Source organism: Neofelis nebulosa, chromosome 2, assembly GCF_028018385.1.
Source record: "Neofelis nebulosa isolate mNeoNeb1 chromosome 2, mNeoNeb1.pri, whole genome shotgun sequence".
NCBI classification, from domain to species: Eukaryota; Metazoa; Chordata; class Mammalia; order Carnivora; family Felidae; genus Neofelis; species Neofelis nebulosa.
The window spans coordinates 171,032,831-171,058,271 of NC_080783.1; the positions used below are offsets into that span (position 1 = coordinate 171,032,831).

General features: G+C 35.7%; 1 protein-coding gene across 12 annotated transcripts in view; it reads left to right on the forward strand.

Annotated features, from left to right (window-relative positions):
• DOCK7 (dedicator of cytokinesis 7) overlaps positions 1-25,441 on the forward strand; it is a 233,067-nt gene that overhangs the window by 194,943 nt on the left and 12,683 nt on the right. For 6 of the 12 annotated variants that reach the window (XM_058717167.1, XM_058717163.1, XM_058717165.1 and 3 more), the window contains 12 exons: positions 165-317; positions 3,034-3,192; positions 3,878-3,978; positions 5,268-5,460; positions 7,097-7,240; positions 10,108-10,239; positions 11,788-11,802; positions 19,691-19,816; positions 21,813-21,902; positions 22,020-22,256; positions 22,594-22,737; positions 23,871-23,977. In XM_058717167.1, the coding sequence (XP_058573150.1) occupies positions 165-317; positions 3,034-3,192; positions 3,878-3,978; positions 5,268-5,460; positions 7,097-7,240; positions 10,108-10,239; positions 11,788-11,802; positions 19,691-19,816; positions 21,813-21,902; positions 22,020-22,256; positions 22,594-22,737; positions 23,871-23,977 (1,601 nt within the window). Of the gene's footprint in view, positions 1-164; positions 318-3,033; positions 3,193-3,877; positions 3,979-5,267; positions 5,461-7,096; positions 7,241-10,107; positions 10,240-11,787; positions 11,803-19,681; positions 19,817-21,812; positions 21,903-22,019; positions 22,257-22,593; positions 22,738-23,870; positions 23,978-25,441 lie in introns of all 12 variants that reach the window. The other 6 variants (XM_058717161.1, XM_058717164.1, XM_058717166.1 and 3 more) reach the window with 2 other exon arrangements.

Here is a 25,441-nt window from a genome sequence, read left to right on the forward strand (position 1 = left end):
ATCCCAATCTGTCAATATTAGCCGATTAGCAAACATTGCTGAACTGTTTTTGAAAACTGGGCTATATTAACACATCTCTAGTTCAGGCTATGTTAATATATCTCTGGAACTTCTACTGCATCAGTTCAGTGTTGGTGTTTTTGTTTTTGTTTGTCTGTTTACAGTTCCCTGAACTCTTGTTTGAAGAAGAAACAGAGCAGTGTGCTGACTTATGCCTCCGGCTTCTCCGACACTGTAGCAGCAGCATTAGTACAATACGGTCACATGCCAGTGCCTCACTGTACCTACTTATGAGACAGAACTTTGAAATTGGTAATGTAAGTATTTATCTCTGGATTCGTAATGAAATATAACTCCTGCAATATCTGGTAAATGTGTTTTGGGGAGCATGGAATTTTTTTTTTTTTGAGACTAATCTTAGACTGTGTTGATATTTCTCATTGTGTGTATATCTTAAAAATCTGAATCTCCAATTTTGCTTCCTGCACTAAAGATAAAATATAGTAGTAAAAATTAGAATATAAATGTATCTTGAGCTTTTGGAAAATTTAATTATTATCATTAAGTAAAAAGAAAATACAGATAAAGAAAATTAAAATCAAAACCAAATCAAAATCTTGATTTGATATTTTAGGACTATATACCAGTCCGAAGAATTCCATGTTTTTGTTAAAGTATTTTTTTTGATCATATATTCATGTGTTGTATTTTTTTGCAATTTTGAGTCAAATGTTTACATCTTTTTTTTTTTTTTTTTTTTTTTTTTTTTACTTATGTACGTATTTAAGGCCCAGGGTTATCCTTGGAGCACTTTTTATTGGTATCTCATTGATTCTGATATACGGTTTTCCATATTCTTGTTTTGTAGGTATTTTGTAATTTCAGTTTGTACTTTTAAAAAAAATTTTTTCCTCTTTATTTTTGAGAGAGAGAGAGAGGGAGAGGGAGAGAGAGAGAGAGAGAACGAGCGCACAAGTGGGGGAGGAACAGAGAGAGGGGGAGACATAGAATCTGAAGCAGGCTCCAGGCTCTGAGCTGTCAGCACAGAGCCCCACGCAGGGCTCAAACCCACAAACCGCGAGTTCATGACCTGAGCTGAAGTCAGATGCTTAACTGACTGAGCCACCCAGGCCCCAGTTTGTACTTTTAACTGGAAGAGTTGACAGTCCTTTTTGTTACAAAGTTTGGGTATTAATTATCAGTTTTATTGCAGTGTGATTATACAACGTAGATACTATGTCTCATTTTTTGTACTGTGGACATGAAATAAATGTTAAGCATTTAAAAAGAAAGGTGTTCTTTATTTCAGAGTACTGAGTTAAATATACCATATTAGTTATATTATTCTATTTTTCTATACCCTTTTTTGGTTTTGGTCCACTTGGACTGAAGGAGATGATTTATAGCCTACACATAGTTTATTTCTCTTTTATTATCTCTATTATCTATTTAGTAAACTGATACTCATAACTGTTACATCTTTTGTTACTTTTTTTTTTTTTTTTTTTGCTTTAATCCTCTCTTATTGGGCTAAATATTGTCTTTTAGTTGTTTACTCAAGATAGTTCTTGGGAATAGTATTTCTCACATTCTTGATTGTTTAGTGTTTTCTATATTTAAAGGACAGCAAAGATGGTTATGAAATTTTTTGCCTAAGACTGAATTTAAAAAAAGGGTGGTGGTGGGAAAGATCAGTAAAATGTACCAGATAAAGAACGCTTAATAGAAAAAAAGAAAAAAAAAAGATACTTGAATATCATCATCTTCTGGCTTTACATATTGTTGTAGAGATATCTGAAGATGACCTGATACTTTCTTCCCTTTTAAATAACTTTTCCCCTCCCAGCTGCTCTAGGGATTCTTTCTTTAGATTTAAAATTAAATACCTTTTTTAGAATGGGTCTTGGTATTGACCAATGTTTGTTAATTTTCTCAGCCACATGATGTCTGCTTTCAATTTATTTCAGAATGTTTTCTTGAATGTAAAATAGAATATTTTCTTCCAGGGTTTAGGGTTTTTCCCAAACAGACATACATATGTTGGATCTGTTTTGCTTTACTTTTTGTCTATCATTTTTCTTTTCTTTTTTAACACTTGTAAAATTTCCAATTATTGTGGTTCCTTTTCTCAGAATTTCTCTGTCCCGTAATCCCTTATGTGCTCTCCATGACATCCTTTCTTTCTTTTACCAATTATAAGTTTAAATGTCTTTTATCTTTTTTTTTTTCAAGTATTGTGAGCTCACATGTAACCTCCTATTTTATGTCCTCTATTTCTGGTTTTTGTTTTTGCCTTGAGTTTCTTATTTATTCTGCCTTTTATTTATTTCTGCTTTCCTTCCTAAAGTTCATATGTTTTTTATTTGAGAGAGAGAGAGAGTAAATGAGCACACATGCATGTGAGCAGGCAAGAGGGGCAGGTGGAGAAAGAATCTTAAGGCATGCAGCTGATACCTTGACCTTGGGATCATGACCTGAGCCAAAACCAAGAGAGACTTGGATGCTCAACCAACTTAGCCAAGCATGCAACCCCATACTTTTTTTTTTTAAGTTTATTTATTTATTTTGAGAGAGAGAGAGAGAGAGAGAGAGCATGCACATGAGGGGAGGAGGGGTCAGAGAGAGGGAGGGGGGAAGAGAGAGACTCCCAAGCAGGCTCTGCACTGGTAGAGATGCGGAGCTCAAACATGAACCATGAGATCATGACCTGAGCCAGAGTCAAGAGTCAGACACTTAACCGACTGAGCCACCCAGGAGCCCCTAATTCAATTCTAAGACATGGCTTTGTTTTTTTACTCTGTTTGTAGCATATTATTCTTAGCAAAACTCTGTTTTATGTCTTGTTTTAAGGTTTTAAAATAAGATTTTAATATGTATATTTTATTACTTTCTAAAAATTTTTTATAACTATTTGGAATGGTTTTGTTTTTTGTTTTTTTTTTACTTTTTCATTTAGCAAGTAAAAAAAGTATAAACTTTTTTCTTTTAAGCTTTTCTGTATTAAATGCTGACCTGACAATTTCTCTGTTACAGAACTTTGCTAGGGTTAAAATGCAGGTAACCATGTCACTGTCTTCCTTGGTGGGCACATCTCAAAATTTTAATGAGGAATTCTTAAGACGTTCTCTAAAGACTATATTGACGTATGCTGAAGAAGATCTGGAATTGAGGGAAACAACATTTCCTGATCAGGTCAGAAACACTGCTTTCTAGATAATTAACTGAAATAGAATTATAAATAGACAGTTTCTAAATTGTTAAATCAAATTTTGTTTTTTAAAACCTGTATTTTTCTTTCAAGCCACGTATCCTAGGCTATAAATAGTGCTGAATCTTTTTGTTTCAATAAGCCATGCTTCCTTCTTGGAAAGGTTGATATCTTTGGTATGTAAGTCTGTGAATTCATAACAAATACAACAAATAGACACCGTATAAATAAATAGGAAACTTTATGATGAAATATTATTCCTACTTATTAATGAAACAGTAATTTCCCTTAAAAAGTAAAGTTTTTACAAACTACGTTTTGGTAGAATCAGAAACATAGGAGAGAATATCCTTGTGTGTTTTCCTCTTGAATCCTGTATATCCCTACATTTTATTTCTAGTTCTAGTTCTACTTGTTTCCAGATGAGAAAACTGAAAGAAAAAAAAAAAAACCCAAAAAACGAAACCCAGCCAGCTCAGGAATTAGTATAAAGTTTACTACCCTTTACTCACCATACCCCAGCATGCCCGCATTCTTTAGAACTACATCAGTATCATATTATTTGTTTTGCAATCTTCAGATATTTATCTAAAATATCTTCCAAACTAATGTGGTGACTGTGAATAAATGATAATTAAAGAATGTTTTTTATAAAATTCTCTGCTTCAGGTTCAAGATTTGGTTTTCAATCTCCATATGATTCTTTCTGATACTGTTAAAATGAAGGAACACCAGGAAGATCCTGAAATGTTGATTGATCTGATGTACAGGTATCATTTGTTTGATTCATTTATACCTCGTATAATGGATTTAAATTGGTAAAAGTTAAAAATAGAAATACCCTACAATCCAGCAATTGCACTAATAGGTATTTACCCAAAGGATACAAAAATACTAATTTGAAGGGGTGCACCCCGATGTTTATAGCAGCATTATCAACAATAGCCAAATTGTGGAAATAGCCCAAATGTCCATTGACTGAGGAATGAATAAAGATGTGGCATATATACACAATGGGATATTACTCAGCCATAAAAAGAACCACAAAAAGACTCTTAACTGTAGAGAATAAACTGATAGTTACGGGAGGAAGGATGGGCAGGGGTATGGGTTAAATGGGTGATGGGCATTAAGAGGGGTACTGGTTGTGATGAGCACTGGGTGTTGTATGTAAGTGATGAATCACTAAATTCTTTACCTGAAACTAATATTACACTGTATGGTAACTAACTGGGATTTAAATAAAAAATAAATTGGTAAAACATACAGAAAACATTGGATAAAAAAATAAACATACCAGAATTACTTAAGCCATTTTCTAATGGTAGATCAGATCCCCTGTGTCACTTCTCTGGGAACTATGCATAATTGTTTAGTATATTTATTGATTATCAAAAATGAGGATTTTTAAAAATAATTGATACATATTTAGCACCTTGGGATCACGTGCCCTAGATTTCATGCAGACACCCAAGACCCATATTTCAAGTGTAAAAATCAGCCCTTTAGGAAGAAAATACAGTGTATTAATGTTCTAACATTAATTTTCCTGATTTTAAATATGGCTGTGCCTATAACATGATACTTGCAGGAGCACATTTTGAGAAATTTGTAATTCCTATTTATATCTTGAAAGATGCAAGTAAAACTTTGCCATACGGCCCTCTCTTTTTACAGTTTTGGAGTCTTTTAAGACACAAATAAACATTTTACTTAAAATAAATATGATGCAATGATACTATCTTACAGATCTTTTTTTCTTGATGATGAAATTTCTTTATATTCCCCTAACGAACACGTAAATTCCCATAGCTTTCCCTTACTGATACCATGTCATTTTTTAGTCCCCCTACAAAAAAAACATCTATTAACCATTGCATGGGCCCACAGTTACTTCTTTAAACATACTTAAAGACACTTTCATACCATTTGAAAACTTGTCTTAATAGGTTGTGTTCAATAGCGGAAACCTCTCTAGGTAAACACTAAACAAGCAGTCTAAGCTCTCTTCCAGCTTGGGAAACAAATGCTAACTGAAAAGAATTTGTGTTCTAATTAGAATTGCCAAGGGCTACCAGACCTCTCCAGATCTGCGATTGACCTGGTTGCAGAACATGGCTGGCAAACACTCAGAACGCAGCAATCATGCTGAAGCTGCCCAGTGCCTTGTCCACTCTGCAGCCCTTGTTGCTGAGTATTTGAGCATGCTGGAGGACCGCAAATACCTTCCTGTGGGATGTGTAACATTTCAGGTAGGAATCTGCCAGGTTTACATTAAATCGAGGTATGTCCTTCATACTTTTAACTTTTCTCACTGCTGTTAAGATTCACTCAGCTTGTAAGGACAGCATAAAGACTGAAGGTGATGTTTCACAAGATAAATTAACAGTTCTCTGTCACTGTCATGAATACATTTTTAAAGAGTACTCCGTGTTAGTTTTCTTTCCTCATTTTTTTTTTACCTCTAAATATCAGTGCTAAGTAGATTTATTCTCTTTGCCTATACTGCTAGGGGCTTCATAGCATCTATGAAATATACCCAAAATGCTGAGAATCAGAATACAGTAGAAACTCTCAATTGGCTTTTACTTAAGACATCAGATAACCCAACATTCTCCAATACCTGTATAAAATGTGCAGATACCATGGCTCAGAGATGATAGTTTGCTCCCTACTAGGGTTACATACCTCTGACCTACTAGTTGAAATCTTTGCTTACCAGAAGTTAGTTATGCTTTCTTTGCTTTTTTAAAAACCCGTTAATGCCAGATCTGGGAAATTACAAAATTTAATTACATGTTATGTCCACTGGTGAAATCTGAATGAAGAAAGAAAGTCAGTCATTGTTTCTCTGAAAACTAAGTTAAATGTTTTGCAAAGACTTGATAAAAGTGAGTCTCCACAACAGTTGCTATTGAATTAATTTTGGACCAACTACAAAAGATTGGGGAGAAATCTCCTAGAAATCTAGGATAATTTGATAACCTTTTAAGTTTCAAGTTTTTACTCTGAAGAAACCAGAACTGGAAATCTATTTTTTTTTTTTTTTAGAGAGAGAGAGGGAGAGTATGAGCTGGGGAGAGGGGCAGAGGGAAAGAGAGGGGAGAGAAAGAGAGAATCTTAAACAGGTTCTACACTCAGCATGGCGCCCGGAGAGCAGGGCTTGATCCCACAACCTTGAGATCAGGACTTGAACCAAAATCAAGAGTCATATGCTCAACGGACCAAGACACTCAGGCACCCCCAGAACTGGAAATATTAAATGAAGATTGCGTTATTGCTGTCTAGTCAAGAGAGATTACATGAAAATCTGATCTGGAGACCCATACACAAAGAAAAAGCCTGAGATCAACTTCAAAAAAATGTCAGATGAGTCTATCTGCTGTAAATGTTTAGGTTAAAATATTTAAGGTAGTATGTATATTTCTTTTTTGGAAATACTAGCTGATCCCAATCTCATTGGGTAAGAGTTTTACCTGAGTTTTTTCATTAACTCAATGTTTGTTAAGCAAGCCAAAACACCATTTCATACTTGAATTTTCCTCTTGGGGAGTTTTGACAAGATCATTGAAGTTAAAATAAAGACTGTTTAAGTCTCTCGAGATGTCCTGTATCATATTGCTATTTTCCTTAGCCCATGATTTTTCATATTTTTCATTGTCATGGTTTTTATTAATGGAAAAGTTACCTGACAATAATGGCACCATTTGATTGTCATCTCCAAAATAGAGAAAGATTCTGGAAATTTGTCTTTTATCTTTGCATTGACTACCCACCCCCTTTTTAAACCGAAGCTGCTATTTATATTTCATTTTCAGTTCCTTCTTCACACACATCTTTCATGCTAAGAAATTCCATATCTAAAGCCATTTCAACTTTTTCCCCCAGAATATTTCCTCTAATGTTTTAGAAGAATCTGCAGTCTCAGATGACGTGGTATCTCCAGATGAAGAAGGTATCTGCTCTGGAAAGTACTTTACTGAGACAGGACTCGTGGGATTACTGGAACAAGCAGCTGCTTCTTTCTCTATGGTAGATGACTCCTGTTCTTTCTCTTTCCCCAGATACATACCTCTGGATTATTAATGACGTGTATTCTCTCTGCCTGTGACCCTGCTCTTCCTTTATGCTAGTTTTCTCCAAGTACCTTAAGAACTGAGAACAGATCTTATCTATAGATTCATCATTGCTTACTCCTTTTTATCTTAATTGTCATATTCTCCAGTATTTTTTGTTTGCTTATTTATGAACCATCACTTAATCTACAACAGATTTTTTTGGAGTTTATAAATCTTTTAGCACCAGACGTTTTCTAAAACCTTAAAATTAAAAAACAGAACAAAACAGAAAACCTCTGGATGATTTAAGTTCCTGTTCAAGTAGACTAACACGGCTGTAGCTATAGAGCTGGTCTGTTGAATGAAAGGAAGAATCTTCTTTTTAGTATGTCAGATGTTGCCCTGGTGCTCAGGAAAATTATAGCCACTCATCTCATGGGTTGCATAGGGACCCCTATTAGGTAGATGTTAGAGTCCTGGAGCTTACTTATCAGGAACTTTATGAACTATCTCCTAGTTCCCTTGCCTGACCTAATGTCCCATGCTATGTAACCCCAGTCCTTGTCCCTCCCTATCTTTATGTGAAGAATTGAAGCAGTTTTGTTAATCAAATCATTTTTTAACGTTTATTTATTATTGAGAGACAGAAAGCTTGAGCATGGAGGCGCAGAGAGAGGGGGAAACACAGAATCTGAAGGAGGCTCCAGGCTCTGAGCTGTTAGCACAGAGCCTGATGTGGGGCTAGACTCACAAACCACAGATTGTGACCTGAGCTGAAGTCAGACGCTTAACCGACTGAGCCACCCAGGCACCCCTTAGATGGGATGATTATTAAAGAAGGGAAAGATAGTTAGCCAAATCCCTGCTTACTTTCTTTCATTAAAAAAAAAAATTTTTTTAACATTTATTTGAGAGAAGAGAGAGGGGGTAGTGCAAACAGGGGAAAGAGCAGAGAGAGGAGAGAGAGAGAGAGAGAGAGAGAGAGAGAGAGAGAGAGAGAGAGAGAGAGAGAGAGAGAGAGAGAATCCCAAGCAGGCCCTGCACTGTCAGTGCAGAGCCCAATGTGGGGCTTGACCTCACGAACTGTGAGATCATGACCTGAGCCCAAATCAAGAGTCAGATGCTTAACTGACTGAGCCACCCAGGCGCCCCAGGACTTTTCTGACATTTCTGCTGAGTATTTAGTGTCCCAGCACCACGGATAAGGAGTCTTGAAGTTCATGTTGGGGGAAGAGGGAAACTTAACGTAATATGCAATGCTGCCCTTCTTCACCATTGTACTGCTATTGGAAATTGGTTATTCTCCTGGCCTTAACCCTACCTTGCAATGTATTGGTTAAAGGCATCGATTTAGAAGGCATACAACCAGACTTCAAATCCTGCCTCTGCTACCTTAGTAGTTAAATCACTTCAGGCACAAATTACTCAACCTATCAATGATTCATTTTTCTCATCTATTTAAATGCATCTAAGAATAGTACCTATCACGTAGGAGTGTTGTTAGGATTAAATGAGTTAATATATGTAAACTGCTTATCACAATGTCTGGCTCCAAATAAGTATTACTGTTTGCCATTATCATCCTATTCATCATTATTGATGTTTAGAATGAGTTTACATAAATATAATTATTCAGAGACTCTAAGAATGTTAGGTGATTGACCATTTTAAAATTTCCTGTCTGAAAAATAAAATAAAATTTCCTGTGTGAGGCCCTCAACTGTTCTGATTGTTCCCCTGGATCCCTGCTCCTTGAGTTTCATTTTACGTGATCTGAACTAGCAGGGAAAAAATGTTTTTTTGCTATTAATGGAATATTTTAATAAATACACACTCTGTGTGTGTATGTGTGCAATTTTAATAATTCACAGTAGTGCAGTGGCCTGTATTACAGAAGTTCTTTTGTAATAGCATATAATTATGAAATTCACTGTTTTTCAGTGAATCCGTTTAATCTTAATTATAATAATTACTGGGGCATTTTAGTTACACTGTATTTATTTCACTATTATAGTTATATGATTGCATAAATTCCTGTGAACTTTTACTGGAAAATATCAGAACCGTATGTTTATTTCCTTGGGAAAATATGTTTGCTGATTTATGTGGTAATACGAATTCAGCGGCTCTTGGAAAACATCTCTTTCTTCCTTCACTACAGCCACCAATTCATTATTAAGGACAAGAAAACAGAATAGCAGTACAAACACATTTTGTCCATCACTTTGATTATAGGCAGAGCAACCCTTGGCCAGCCACTGGCTAACTGCCCCCTAGTGGAATAAAATCTGGTAGCTTAGAACCTTCTTACATTTTGTGAAAGATAACTGATATTTTCCCGTCGGGTATTTCCAGTAAGATTTCCTGTGCCAATTTATTATTTTAGAAATGTAAATAATTTTAGTTTGCCAGGAGGCCACAAGTTATCTGATATCTGTGACCAGTGTAATAATTAATAATTAGATTTCTTTTATTCCACTGCTCAGAATTCTGCAATAGTTTATATGCCTGTGTAAGTACCGACACATACACACTAGTGAAGTAATTACTGGGTAGATAGCAAAATATTCAATTTAACTTAAACAGAAATTTAAACTTAACATATGTTAAATACACACACACACACACCATCCATCCATCTATCCATCTGAAGGAATCAATACGTTGTGCAAAATTCTTTTATTAAGAGTTAATAAAATTAAACATTAGTAGTGTTAATTTTTATGTCCTATTGGGAAAGTGTCATTGGTATTGCCTTAGTAGAAATATTGTGAATTCATAAATTGTAATTATTTCCTTTCATATCAATGTAACAGAAAACATATAACATTATTTTTATAGGCTGGCATGTATGAAGCAGTAAACGAGGTTTACAAAGTACTTATTCCTATTCATGAAGCTAATCGGGATGCAAAGAAACTATCCACAATTCATGGTAAACTTCAAGAAGCATTCAGCAAAATTGTTCATCAGGTAATGACTGCAATTTCTAGCTTCAGTGTAAATGGAGAAAACTGTCTAAAAGCATTAGTGTTGCTTTGTACTGATGTCAAACTAGATCCAATGAAATGACCATTTTAATCAGATTATAAATGAACAATGTCAAAATGATGGTTCATGGCCAGAGCAGACTCATTAACAAAAAATGAATTTACTTAGGGTAGATAATGATCATCCTAAATTTTCTACACAGTTTTTTTCTTCACTTTTAAAAACTAATTAGTAGTTAGCAAATTTTTTTTAAAATCATGAGTTCTTTTTGTTTCACAGTATGGGTTAAAATTATAAATCTGATTTTTACATGGATTTCTTTTGCTGCCAAAAATTTTTATATGTAAGGTAGTTTTTTATTAAATGATATTAAAGTCTAATAAACTAATATTGTTAATGTTTTCAACTCAACAGTAACTGTTTTTCCTAGATGTTCCATTCAGTCATCCTTTAATATATTTCTAACATGAAAATAGTATTTAGTGAAAATAATGAAGAAAACTGTTATCTTATGTTTATTCGATTATAATAGTATGATTTTAGTACTTGTTTATAGTTCATGGAATCCACATATTATCACCAAAATTAAAATTAGCATAAGCTTGGTTTAAAAAATGAAGTCAACTATTAGCAATTGATTAACAAAAAATGGAACTAAAATCTGGGCTCTGTTAAAATACTCTGAAATATCTTATTGAGCCTCCTCCTTCCCCATTTTTCCATTCTCTTCTCTGGGCTACCTGTGCTGTTATCTGCTACTACCATCATCTAAGAAGGAAGTGGAGTATTGATTATCTACTTTTGTATTCATTACTAGTCCTGCTGTACCCTCTGTCAGCTTGACCTCTTTCTTGCCATGAACTAAGCTATTCTAGATGAATTGATAGAATCTGAAAAACGTTAATCGTCTTAAAACAGGGCTGCTACACTGTTAAGCCACTATTTTATTATCACTACTAAAACATTGAAGTTGCAGGAGATTTATTAGGATTCATAATGGTAACAGGTGGGTCTTTTTATAGTCAGTTGTACATATACTGTCAAAGGAGCCTCATCCCAGCTTCTAGAGCTGTAAAGTGCAAATTACACGGCAGGTCTGGAACACCTGGAGCTGGTAGTTTGCAAGAAATTTTCATACATTAGTATCATAAGCATCTGAGCAAAATTGTGATTTCTGTTCCAGTTTACCCTGGGTAGTTCAGCAAAGCGCAACTCCGTAGTTAGAGATCTAATTCAGACACATTCATGAAACAAGCAGCTGTCTCTTTTTCACCAAAATGTGTACTTTCCCTTATTAGAGTTTTTAAAAGATGAAATTTTAACTACTAGGTTTTGAACAAGCAGTTTATAAAATTATCACAGATCTCAAGTGAAAGAATATGGTGTTTAAAATATCCTGCTGTCTTCTATTCGCGGAGAAGAATTTACGATATATGGTACCTTACACTGCTGAAGTTCCTTTTGGCCTTTTTTTGTTCTTTTGAAACAGTTTTTTTTATGACTTGCCCTTTTTTACTTTTTATTATACAGAGTACTGGCTGGGAGGTAGGTAATGTTTTAGTTAGTTAAAGACACTAATAGATTGATTTGATCAGATTTCTTATGCCAATGCTTTGCCCACATGTGCTAGCTGTGGGCATTCTGTTGCTATCTGCTATCAACTGAATTCATTAACCAAAGAAATTTTGTTAAAATACTGTTAAGTTATTTTAAGCAATTTATTAAGAGGTTGCAGGCAGTGCATGGAAATTCCTATGTTACACTAATGAGATTCTTTGGTAAATGAGCCACTTTGTCATCACTTTAGTTTGTTTTTATCCTTTGAAGCATTTTCTTTCATCAACATTTACACACAGATTTCTTTTTTTAACCATACTGTTTCACCTCATTTTACAGAGGTCGATTTATGTGTTATTGCTCAGAGGTGTAACTAAAAAATACCATATTTCATCTGATCAAAGACGCCATCAATTGTAAGACATACCATTATTTTATATGCCTTTAAGAAAGAAGAAAAAAAACATATTAAAGCACAACAGCCATCAGTGGAAAGATGAATGCTAACTACAGAGATATTAAAATGTGGGCCCCAAAAAATGTGCGTCTTAGAATTGATGAAATAATGTGTTGATTTGATCTGGAGTCACTTCACCTTGAGTAGAAGCAATACTGAGGAAGGAAATTCACTTTGTCATTTAAATTTTGTTGGCAGAAGGGATAAAGAGACTGAGAGAACATGAAATTTACTTTGACCTCCTGTACTGACAGTTTGATAATTCGTGTTTAATGAAGACTACATATGCTTCCTTTTATGTAGTAGGTAGGCTTGTGAAAAGTTCTATGTGAATCAGATTTTACCTGAAAAAAAGCCAGGAAGAATTGATTGCTGTTGTTTTAAATCTTTCTGGGAAGGAAAGAATTCTATAAACTGTGCCCTACTTTATGTTGACGAGGTAAAGCAAGGTATTAATCAGGTTTATTTTAAGCTAGGTATATTTGTACAGTTGTCTGCTTTGCCTCTCACTTTGAGGTCAGATTTATGTTGGTTCAACAGCGTAGGCTTTCTCTGGTTTTGTACTACAGTCCTTATTTGGGGACCCAAATAGAAAACCTTGGGAATAAACGTTGCTGCTATGTTTCTTTCATTTCTGAATTAGTCCCCACCTTTTGCTTTTCTTCAGATGAAGCCAGTCTTTTACATCTACCTTAATTCTCCAGATTAAATGCATATGATCTTATTAATATCTAATATATAATTCCTCATTTTTTGTGGCTCAGTGAAGAGATCTAGAAAGAGACTTGCCATGGTTAATCTGTGAGTGGTACCGTTCCTAAGGGATTTCCTAACATGAAATGAAATTAGCTGAAAAGTAGGCATGAGAAAAGACACATTGAAACCTCTGAGCAGTTTATCACTAGTCTGCTTGATGCTAAATCGACCCCTGAAAGGTATAATTTTCACTGGTTATGACATTAATACCATTCTGTCATCATGTTGATTGCATGGTAAAAGTCACACAGACTTTTTTTTGTTTATATTCTTGTCACTGCCTCTCACTGGACTTTTAGCTTTGTAGCTTCTAAAATTGTTGCACGTTTGTTTTTTGCTTTTTCCCTTGTAAAACTTAAATGGATGCTTGCATTTTAAAAATGTGTTTGCTACCATTTGCTGCTTATTTGTTTTGAAATTTCCCTAATTAAAATGCTTTCTGTTTTCTCTTCTCTCTTGCCCCTGGTTGCTGACCCTACTCCCTACTTTTACTATTGTCTATGTGGTAAGTTCCTATCTTGTGAATATTTTTCTTTTTGACTCTGGGAAAACTTCAGTGATTTCATTTTTTTCTGAAAGCTATGTTTCCTAGCTAATATCCTAGTATTCTCAAAGAAGTCTAACTGGTTTAATATCCAGTAAGGATGACTTATACATTGTAGAAAGGCTCTTTGAATTGGTAACTCACTACCTGACTTATAGCCCACTAGCTGGGCTTATATATTAGTGTGTTTCATTTTTCATTATGCTGTTTGATTTGGTACAAATTATTTGAGTTGGCAAAGCTTTTGAGGGATGTGTGTGTGTGTGCGCGTGTGCGCGCGCATGCGTGTGTCTGTGTGTAAAAGATAACTCTAAAACTTGACACTTAGCAGTTTGGCAAAGTGTTTAATCATGCAAAATAACAAATCATGAACTCTTCATAAATCATGGTGGCTGTTATCTGCTCTGGCAGTTTCAGTACCTTAATGGCTATGTAGTATTCACTTTTTCCCAAGCCCATTTATTTTTCTTAAAATAATAGGAAATAAAATGTTTTTTAATCATTTCTTTCTTATGACTACATTTTAAAAATATTTTTAGAAAAAGAAATACTGAATTTCTATATGGAAATTCTTATACTGATTTCATATTTTGTGTGTGTGTTTCATTTCTGAAAGGTGTATTTATCCATGTGCCACAGTGATCAATTTCAGAGGTAGATTAATGCAAGTTTGAATTTTTCAGAATAATCAATCCCCAGACATTGGCTATAGTCATATGACACTTTTCTCAATTTTTTTCTTTTTAATTTTTTAATGTTTATTTATTTTTGAGAGAGACACAGAGCATGAGTGGGGGAGGGGCAGAGAGAGAGGCAGACACAGAACCTGAAGCAGGCTTCAGGCTCTGAGCTGTCAAAACAGAGCCCAACGTGGGGCTCGAATGAACCCATGAAGCATTAGATCATGACCTGAGCTGAGGTCGGACACTTAACCTACTGAGCCACCCAGGCACCCCTCAATTTTTCTTCTTAAAAGATAACATTTTTCTTTAAAGGGAATATCACCACCCTAGTAAGTATATCTTATATTCTCCAGAAAGGCTAGAGAAGGTGGGCTTATTAGCTTTGTGAAGCCAAACTCTTCCTGCTGGACCACTAAAGAAAAGTGGGGCACCCTAACTTTTGAGATTGAAGCACGGAAAAGGGCTGTGTCTTACCTCTTGTCATTTGGCTGGATGGACATGAATGTGAGGCAGTGTTTGGTTTTTATATGCTTTATGCCATGCTAAAGCTAAGTGAGATAAATTAACTTATCTAAGCAAGTAAAGGTAGAGCAGAATTGGAAACTGCAATATAATGGAGGTGGGGGTAGTCTCTGAAAGAAGGGAATGAAGAAAATTCCAAGAGCACAGTCTTTACCTCTGGAATGTTAAGTCAGATATTAAGAAAGTTAAGGAAAACATAATAGGTAGGAAGAATCTTATCTTCAAGAGGGGATGCCTTTTGGGTAGTTAGTGACTCCCTGATAATTGGTACAGACCCATGACTGAGCACCTGACAGTGCTGTACTGCTGATTGTGTTCTGCCCTTATGCTACTCTTCAGGAGAAAAAGAAAGATATGGACAACAAACATGTACTGTGTAGATGATATTAGATGTGATTTCTTTTTCCCGGACTGGCCATGTAATGGTAAAAACTGAACCTCTGATAAGAAATGTAGTAGGATATATCTTAGAATATGTTCAGTAGGTGAATCACCAACCTGGTTATCATATTAGAGTATGGAAGGAAGGAAATGCAAGCATGCAAAAACAATTATGGTAGAGGACAGTGTTGTAACATAGAGAAAGACAAACCATAGGATGGGAGGTATTCAGTAATTCTCAAAAGGCTTACTCAAGGAAATTGTCAAAAATTACCAAGGAAAACATAAGAGAAGTGGAAGATGGCTTAGAGATCATACTGATGTCCTAGTGTTTGTGTATCAGTATATAGGGCATAGGGATTTTTATAGCTTATTTTTTTTAATGTTTTTATTTATTTTTGAGAGAGAGAGGTAAGTGGAAGCAGAGGAGGGGTGGAGAGAGAGGAGACACAGAATCTAAAGCAGGCTCCAGGCTCTGAGCTATCAGCACAGAGCCCAACATGGGGCTTGGACCCGCGAATGGTGAGATCATGACCTGAGCCGAAGTCAGACGCCCAGTCAACTGAGCCACCCAGGCACCCCTGGGATTTTTATACCTTAATTAAGAACTTGGACTTAAGGTGTCAAATATATTGGTCTTTAACCCCCAGCTCCAACACTGAGTAACAGTGTGACCTTGGGCAAATTACTTTTCCTCCTCTATAAAATGAGAGTGAAAAAATGATACCTATCTCATAATTGTGATAAGAATTAACAATGATGCATGTAAAGGGGATAGCCAGTGTGTAGCACATAGTAAGTCATTTAAAAATATTAGAGATTATTTTTATTGTTACTATAACATCATCATCATCATCATCATCATCACTGCTACTTATGTTAACACATTTTGGCTAATGAAGTCTAAGAGGTGTTATGTTTCCAAGCTGACATCTATGGCTAAATAAACTGATAAAAAATGTTTGTGCTCTATAAGAGAAATAGATCTGGTAGACGAGGACGGACAGAAATTACCACTGTATGAAATAGTGGTATGCTTTTCTGGAAATCAATTACTTTGAAGAAAGTGTAGCAGAAAACAGTTACGTGAGGATAAAAGTTTTAGTAGTGATATTATTATAGAACTACACAACCAACTCAATAGAATGTTCTTGCTAAATAAAGATAACAATAGTAGAAAAGATTTGAAATCCATTTGTCGTAAGACATCTCAGCCATTGGAGACATGGATAGATGAGTAGATGGATTTCCTTGTCTGGGACATGGTTTCATCCCATGAGATTGTGGAACCAATAAGTAGAACTGCCAAGGAAGAATTAAGTTGGAGTGTGGAAATGATAGGAATCTCAGAAAGAATTCATGGCCGTAAGGAAAAGTAATGCTAGAAAAAAGAGAGGCAAGGCGATAGGAAAGTGGAAAACCAGTGTCATCCTGTGGTCCAGAACTGAGGAGGAAATAAAATGAAGTGAGGTTTTTCCTGAGGAGGAAACTATATGTATAATTATGCTTTCATGAACATGTAGAGTCAATGGTTTTACACTAGGGAACTCTTTGTAAATTGAAGCTAAATTTCCTCAAACTCTTAGTCTTCCTTCTGCTGCTGTTCCCTCTCCCATGCCAGTGCACACACAGTCATTCTCAGTTCCAGTAACTCCTTAGAGTTAACTCTGATCTACTCCATTCTCCCTCTTGCACACTCCCCTTCAACTGCACTAGCCACCTTCCTGTTCCTCAAACATACTGGGTAGGCTTCTGCCTGGAATGCTTTTCCCCACAGGTCCACATAAATCACTCTCACACCTCCGTCACATCTTTGCTCACATGTCCCCTTTTGGTGAGACCCACCCTGACCACACTCTTTGTCTCTTCTGTTCACTGATTTCTCACAAACATCTAGAACAGTTTGCCGACATATAGTAGGCACTAAATAAATATGTGAACGGATGAGTGGTTTCCCTCACATTCTGTTTTGTGCCTTTCTACGACTTTTCTTTCTTTCTCTCTCTGCTTTCTCCCTCTTCTTTCCTTCCTTCCCACATCCACTTAGCCATTCTTTTGAGTTGTAGAACGCTGTGTGTCACCTCTTTTGAGATCTGACTCCAGCAGGATTAATCTTTCCTTTCTCAATACCACTTTTTATTACAGCACATGACCATTTTTACTGTAATTATTTTAGTATATCCTTTACTTTCTTGAGAGGCTAAGTCTTTTTATTTTTATTTTTATTTTCATATTACTGAGTATGAATAGTGTCTAACACATTATCAGCACTCAATACTTTTTTTCCTTGATCTGAATGTCAGTATGAGAAAGTAAATAAGAAGTTTAAGCCTACTAACTAGTTACAAGCTGCATTAATAAAATTCAAGTTTATATGGAGGGAGTCAGTGAGCCCACTAATCCCTGCACTGATCAGATCACATCAGCAATATTGTGTCTATTTCTGGGATTCCACACGTTGAAAGGTGGCATTGAAAAACTGATAAAATGTAAACAAGATAGTAATTCCTATCATATAAAGATGATTGACAACTGGAAAGTTTAGCTAAGGGAAACAAGGCCTAATAGCAGTCTTCACATATTTAAAAAGCCACAATATTAAAGATTTGGAATAGTGTTTGAAGTTGGAAACCTCTGAGAGGAATAGAGCCAGAATAAGAAAACGTTAGTATTTGTGGTTTTTCTTTATTTAATTAATTTTTTAAATGTTTACTTATTTTTGAGAGGGAGAGACAGCAAGCTAGGCAGGGGCAGAGAGAGAGGGAGACACAGAATCTGAAGCAGGCTCCAAGCTCTGAGCTGTCAGCACAGAGCCCAATGTGGGGCTCGAACTCATGAACAAGATCATGACCTGAGCCGAAGTCGGACGCTTAACCGACTGAGCCACCCAGGCGCCCCTAGTATTTGTGGTTTTTAAAAAGTAGTAATGTATATCTACACATGTGTATGACATTTTTGAAACCTAACTATCACAAATCGTTGATTTTCTCAAATGCCATTTTCACTTTCCATGCAGTGCCTTCATTCCTTATGTCAAAATTTGCTGTTATATTATTTTATTGACTTACTGATGGTTTTAATCAGAATTTAATACCTTTTTGTCTACAGAGATTTAATTTGCTATAGAGCTTAATTTTTATGCCTATTAAATTTTGAAATAACTAAAAAAATTTTTATTTTTAAAAATTTTATTGCGGGAGAGAGAGAGAGAGTGGGGGAGGGGGGCAGAGGGAGAGAGAGATGTGAGGCTTGATCCCACAACTCTGGGATCAGGACCTGAGCCAAAAACAAGAATCGGATGCTCAACTGACAGAGCAACCCAGGCACCACCTGAAAAGAAACTTTAAATTAAAAGCCTCAAGTTTCTTTAGTGCCAAAGACATTTTTTTCTTCAAAACTGTATTTCTTCTGGGTAAAAATGTGGGGATATTTTTAGTCACTGTACTTTTTTTTTTTTTTTTTTTTTTTGGTATTAAGGATCAGAGTTTTGCTTAATTATCTGTTTAATTTGTGACTTATTTTACATATCCTTTTGCCTTCCAGTAAGAACTCAATATAGGAAAAATAAGTATAAGACAGATTAGGCTTAAAGAGAATTCAGAGGTTTCTGAATACTTATGTGTGGCTCTGTATACAGGCACTACCATAAAATCCTTCTGAAATATCGTTGTAAATGAACTGTAAAGACTGCATAGAAAGCTTCCAAATATTTTATCTTTATTGAAGGAGTTTGTTTTCAAATGCACTGTGTAAGAGTTCAGATGATCTTAGTGTACTTTGTACTTGAATGTGTGGTTAATGCATGCAGTAGGTGGTTTGGGGACTTTAGAATAACCAACTCATGTCAAATTTTTCTCTTTTTATCTTTCATTCATGAATTTTCCCCTTTATATTCCATTTTTAGTTACTCTTCCACGTATAAATATTTTTATTGGCAGAGGGATTCCCTATTGTAAATTTTTTATGTCAGGGCTTCCTGATGGTCTTGACATTTACTGTCTCCTCTGTGCCAGGTGCTATATACCCGGCTTTTAACTTTCATGATCTCATTTATTACATTTGTAAAGGGATTATATATAAAGGTAAATGCTAACTAAAAATATCAGTGTTATTTTTAAATTTAACTTTATTTAGTATGCTGTAATTTCAGAATAATTAAGACACAGTTCATGGTATCCCAAGCATCTTTTCTTACAGTAAGGAAAATAATTTATCTCAGTTGCGTAGGGACTTAAAAACACAGACCAATTTGAGGTGGTCACTTGGTACAAACTGTGAAAAACCTATACCATATGTGACTTAGTCACTTGATAAAAGTCCTAATTGCATAACGTTATTTGTTAGAAAAAATGAAAAAGAAAGATTATTTACTTCGTTTTAAGTTCATTTGAGAAATAAAATATTGTAATTTTAAATTAAATATTTTTGCAGTTTTTGAGAATTTTATACCGTAGTAGCAATCTAAACATAATGTAAAAAACAAAAAAACTTTGTATTAAGGTTTCTTTGTTTTCCTACACCTAGGATGGTAAGCGGATGTTTGGCACCTATTTTCGTGTTGGTTTTTATGGAACCAAGTTCGGGGATTTGGATGAACAGGAATTTGTCTACAAGGAGCCTGCAATAACCAAACTTGCGGAGATCTCTCACAGATTGGAGGTGAATGCTGCAGTAGTTTATAAATGTCATCTTTAATTTGTATTTTCTATGATGAATAGACTGTCAGATCCAGATCTAATCATTTAATAAGCCAGATCATGCCAAACTACTCCTTTACAAAATAAAGATTTTTTGATAGGTGCAGTAATATGCTTTCTAATCCTTCAAATCTTTTATGGCAACAGTAAAATAATATTAACTGCTTCTTTTTGAGGCTCTATTTTCACATCTGTCTTAGAAGGCCCTACACCCTTCAGAATTACTGTGATTTACAGAGAAATGTGTATAGTATTATCTGCACTTTGTAGAAAAAGACATAAGCAGTTACGTAGCAACTAATAATAGAATTGGAACTAGAACCTCAAGAAATTTCTGACCCAAATGCATTATCTCTTTGGCCTGATTCCCAGGGAGATTCCTTTAGGGCTTAAAAGCCTGAAATCACACCCTGAAAACACTTCTTAGAACCCCTTAACCTTCTTTTTCACTCCTTATTCATTTTCACCAAGATGATAAATTTTCATATTAAGAGGTTTACCAATCTTCTCTGCTGTAGTTACTCTTTCCAACCTTTCTTTATTCTTTTTACTCAAAAGGCAGTCCAGGACTAGAAAGCACCGGGCATCATCTAGGAGATTGTTTGAAATGTAGAGTCTCAGACCCTACCCCAGACGTTCTGAACTCATTCATATGTGGAATTTAAGAAACAAAAAAGATGAAGATAGGGGAAGGGGGGGAAAAAAGAGAGGTGGGGGGAGGCAAACCATAAGAGACATTAACTGTAGAGAACAAACTGAGAGTGGATGGGTGATGGTAGGGCACTTACGGGGCGCCTGGGTGGCGCAGTAGGTTGAGCCATCCGACTTCAGGTCAGGTCATGATCTGGCGGTTTATGAGTTCGAGCCCCACATCAAGCTCTGTGCCGACAGCTCAGAACCTGCAGTCTGCTTCAGATTTTGTGTCTCCCTCTCTCTCTCTGCTCCTCCCCAACTTGTGCTCTATCTCTCTAAAGTAAATAATAAAACATTAAAAAAGGGGGGGGGGCACTTGTGTTAAGCACCAGGTATTATATGTAAGTGATGAATCACTGAATTCTACTCCTGAAACCAATATTACCCTATATGTTAACTAATGAGAATTGAAATAAAAACTTGAAACAAAAGAAAAAAATTCATCATTTTTAACAAGATCCCTGGGTTATTTCTATTCACATAATAGTTGGAGAAGCAATGTTCTGGGGCTTGTTTTTATTCTCAGCTGATGTTAATTTCTTGACTGTTACATGCTTGTGTTCACCTTCCATAAATTGGCTTAAAGTGTGACTTTTTATTTTTTAAGAGCTAAATAAGTCTTGGGAAATGCTGACATGGTGTCTTCCAAATTTACTCAATCATAAAACTTATCTTTGAGGGAAGAGCAGGGGTTCTCCTTTGATGATTCAGATTTAATTTTTCCTATTGAATATCTCCATCCATTGCCCATGCTGCTACTCAGTGTTAAATGGCAAAGTTACTACATTCTTGACTGGGCTGACTTTTCAAAATCTAAACCAGTATAAAACTTTCAACAGATCAATGCCTTTATTTGAAAATTCTGGAATATTAAATCATTCATAAAATGAATGCTGGTTCATTGACCCATATCTGTAAGAAGTCAGGCCACATCAAACTCAATAGTAAGATTCTATACATCAAAGATACTGAGCTTCTTTTGTTTCTGCTTTCTGTTCCCTTTTTGTTTTTCTTGAGGACCTCTTATGGAATCCAGTATTTTTATTGGAGAAAATTGTTATTTTATTTTGTGTTAAAGTGAGTGATGGGAATAAAATCAGATTAATAGGCTAAGTATAATTTTTGTGAACCTAAATAATTATTTTGTAATTATTCGGATGGTTGTACAAGAACTTAGCCTAATTTTGGTCAGAAGTCTCCCTGAGAGGCTTTCTCTACTCTCTAATGTTAACTTCATGTAAAAGGTTTCTTTTTCTTTATTGTAGGGATTTTATGGAGAAAGATTTGGAGAGGATGTGGTTGAAGTAATCAAGGACTCTAATCCTGTAGACAAGTGTAAATTAGATCCTAACAAGGTATGGTTAATTAGACCAGAATGTACATACGTATATCTCTGAGACTGTGGTTTTGAGGGAGAAGGACTAAATGATGACTTAACAGTGAGAAAATGAAGGGCTTTTTTTCTTTCCTAGGCATACATTCAGATTACCTATGTGGAGCCATACTTTGACACATATGAGATGAAGGACAGAATCACCTATTTTGACAAAAATTATAATCTTCGCCGTTTCATGTACTGTACGCCCTTCACTTTAGATGGCCGTGCCCATGGGGAACTTCATGAACAATTCAAACGGAAGACCATTCTGACTACTTCTCATGCCTTTCCTTATATTAAAACAAGGGTCAATGTCACTCACAAGGAGGAGGTAAGTCCCCAAACAGGGAACTAGGATTAATGAAACCAATACATTGCAGCCATGTGAGAACAGTGTGGATGTAGCATTATGTACTGCCCCTCATGTGTAAACGTACTAGAAGTTTACCCATTTTTGAGTCATTAATTTCAGCTTCTTTTCTTGGTCCCTGTTTACCCTTGGTTTATGCTTTAAAAGGTTGATTTTTTTTTTTAAGGCATCCAAAGTTTGGAATTATGTTATTGGACAATAATTTATACTTAGTCTCCACTTTTTAAAAAATTGATTATATATAAAGCTCATTAAATAGTTTTCAGTCAGGACACTGACCTAATGTTATTTCATCCAGATCATCTTAACCCCAATTGAAGTTGCTATTGAAGATATGCAGAAAAAGACTCAGGAGTTGGCATTTGCAACACATCAGGATCCAGCAGACCCCAAAATGCTTCAGATGGTGCTCCAGGGGTCTGTAGGCACAACAGTGAATCAGGTTAGTGCTTTTTGCTAGTACTCTGTAAATTCCGTCATAAATGGAATTGGGAATGATGTCATGATTACATTTCACAGAGATCACAGGTAAGTGTCAGATCAGGCAGAAAAAGATTTGTGTTAGAAGTGGTTTGCAGAAGTCACAAAGGATAAATGAAGATAGACTGAAAAACAAAAATCTTTTTAGTATGATCTGTCACTAAGGTTTTCATGCCTCCTCCTGTACTGCCTGTATTTGTCTACCCATCTGTTCTCAAACATTCTATTAAGAAGGAACTGATTCACTTAAAATGGCCTTTCCTTTAAAATCTTGTCCTAAATGAACGTGATCTAAAAAGGCCTCATTTTCAGAGCTATGTACATACATGCGAATGCCTGCCCCTTTAGTACTCCCTGGTGTTTCTTCTCCACATCTCCTTCACAGTGAGTCATGAGCAGGAAATAAATAATGTGGATTCGCTTTGAAAGTTTTAATAACATACGTACGTATTATTGTTGTTTTGTCATATGCAGATTAGAAGCCATCCCCATTATCTCCTTGTGATGGGTTCATTCAGCTTCTCTTGCTGATGATTAGGGAATATTCCAGGGTAAGGTAAAATCCAGAAAGGCTTCAAGTAAGATTTCATATTATGTATCTTATATTTTAACCAAAAAGTGCCCTATCAATACTGATACTGCCCTATCGATACTGATTTACTTCAATACTGAAGTAAATATTTTAACACCTTTACCCCTAAAAACATACATGATTTGGGGGTTTTACTTCCAAAAGGTGTAACAGTCACAAAAGGTCATCTCCAACAGCTGACTGCATCCAGGATAAATTATGGAATATAAAAAGTACAAAGCACAATGCTTCTATGAATACGATAGTCAGTCCTTGAACTCCTCTTTTCTTTGAAAAATGCACTAATTTAATTGCAGTACTTAAAAATGTAAGATTTGGCATTAAGAGAAGCTGCAAATCAATTGCCAGAATCTGTCTGTGAGAAGTTTTAATATAGGCATAGACATACATGCATTAAGCTTAAGTGGAACCATCTCATTGCTAAGAAAAAATCATTTGGGTAAATTCTACCTCTGATTTTAGAGAAGACCAAAACACACTTGTTTTATGTTCTTATTTTACAGGGGCCTTTGGAAGTTGCCCAGGTTTTTCTATCTGAAATACCCAGTGATCCAAAACTCTTCAGACATCATAATAAACTACGACTGTGCTTCAAAGATTTTACTAAAAGGTACTCAAGACTTCCTACATAAAGATCCTCACATTTGAGAATGTCCAAACCACAGAATGGTATAAAGTCCTTAAGGGACTATTCAAAAGAGAGAATCTAGGAAAGCATCTCACAGTGAGAAACAGTTTGTGCGTTACTTCCTGTTCCTTCCGGGCCTCTATGTATCCCCCCCTACATATCCAGTACTCTGTAATGCCATATTTTTTATTTTAAAGATTAGAAGAGCCCAGACTCAAAATTTTTTTTTAACTTGAAACTATTATTAGACCATTTAACTATTTAACCTGAGAATCATTATTTATGGTGAACCTTCAATGGGAAAGTTTTGGTTTCCCTTCCCTCAGGAAACACAGAAGCAACAAACGTGGAAGCAAAAAATTTATGTTCAGATCTTGTCTTTGTAATCATGTGTCCTATTCCAGGTCACTTAATCTCTATGATCCTTTATTTTCTAATATATAAAGTAAGGATAATAATATCTGCTTGTGCAAGTTAAGTGAAATAATATATGGGTGTGTCGGGGTCCCCAAGACCACCCCCAGTTTTAACGATTTGCTAGGAGGACTGACAGGACTCAGCATATAGATGTAGTCATGGCTATGATTTGTTGCTGTGAGAAGGGACAAAGTAAAACCTTCAAAGGAAAAAGGCACAGTGAAGTCTTGGGGAATCCAGCTGTAGGCTCCACAATGCTCTCTTAGGGGATTTGTACAGGAGCTCCTGACGCCTCCAGCACTGAGCTGGGATAGCATGTGTGAAATGTTGTCTACCCAGGAAGCTCGGTAGAGACTCAGTGCCAAGATTGTTGCTGGGGGCTGGTCACATAGACACCTTCTCCCTGGTATCTACCAGAATTCCAGACTCACAGAATGAAAGCAGGTATTCAGCATAAGCCATAATGTTTGTGTAAATAGTTTAGGCACATTGAGCCGCTCTTATCTTCTGGGAATGATTACCTCCCAAAGTCCAAATTCCAAGACACTAACCAAGCGCCATCCTTGCAAACAGGCCTTCGAAGGATAGCAGTCTCCGGCCTACAGTTAACTCTTTTCTGCACAAATAATATTTGGCACATAATAAATAGGTGTTTAGTAAATATTAAATTTTGAAACAGTAGGAAAAACAGTCATTTATCAACTTGATACTGGTTCCTGCTTTACTAACACTGAAAGCAAAATAGAGAGAATGATTAATTTTACATGGTCATGCCAGGGAAGATTGCACACAGGAGTCGACATTTGATATGGACCTTGGAAGGAAGAATATTAGTTTTCAGACAGATACAGGGAGAAAGCATATACTAAATAGAAGAGAAAAAAAGAAAACCCAGCATGAGCAAAGTTCAGAGTCTCTTTGGAGAAAGGTGAATAGTTTAATGAAGCTGGAACCATAAAATCTGTGAAGAGAGGCAGTCGAATACTGGGTAAGTGGACTGGGATTAGATTGTAAGAGCCTTGTGTACCA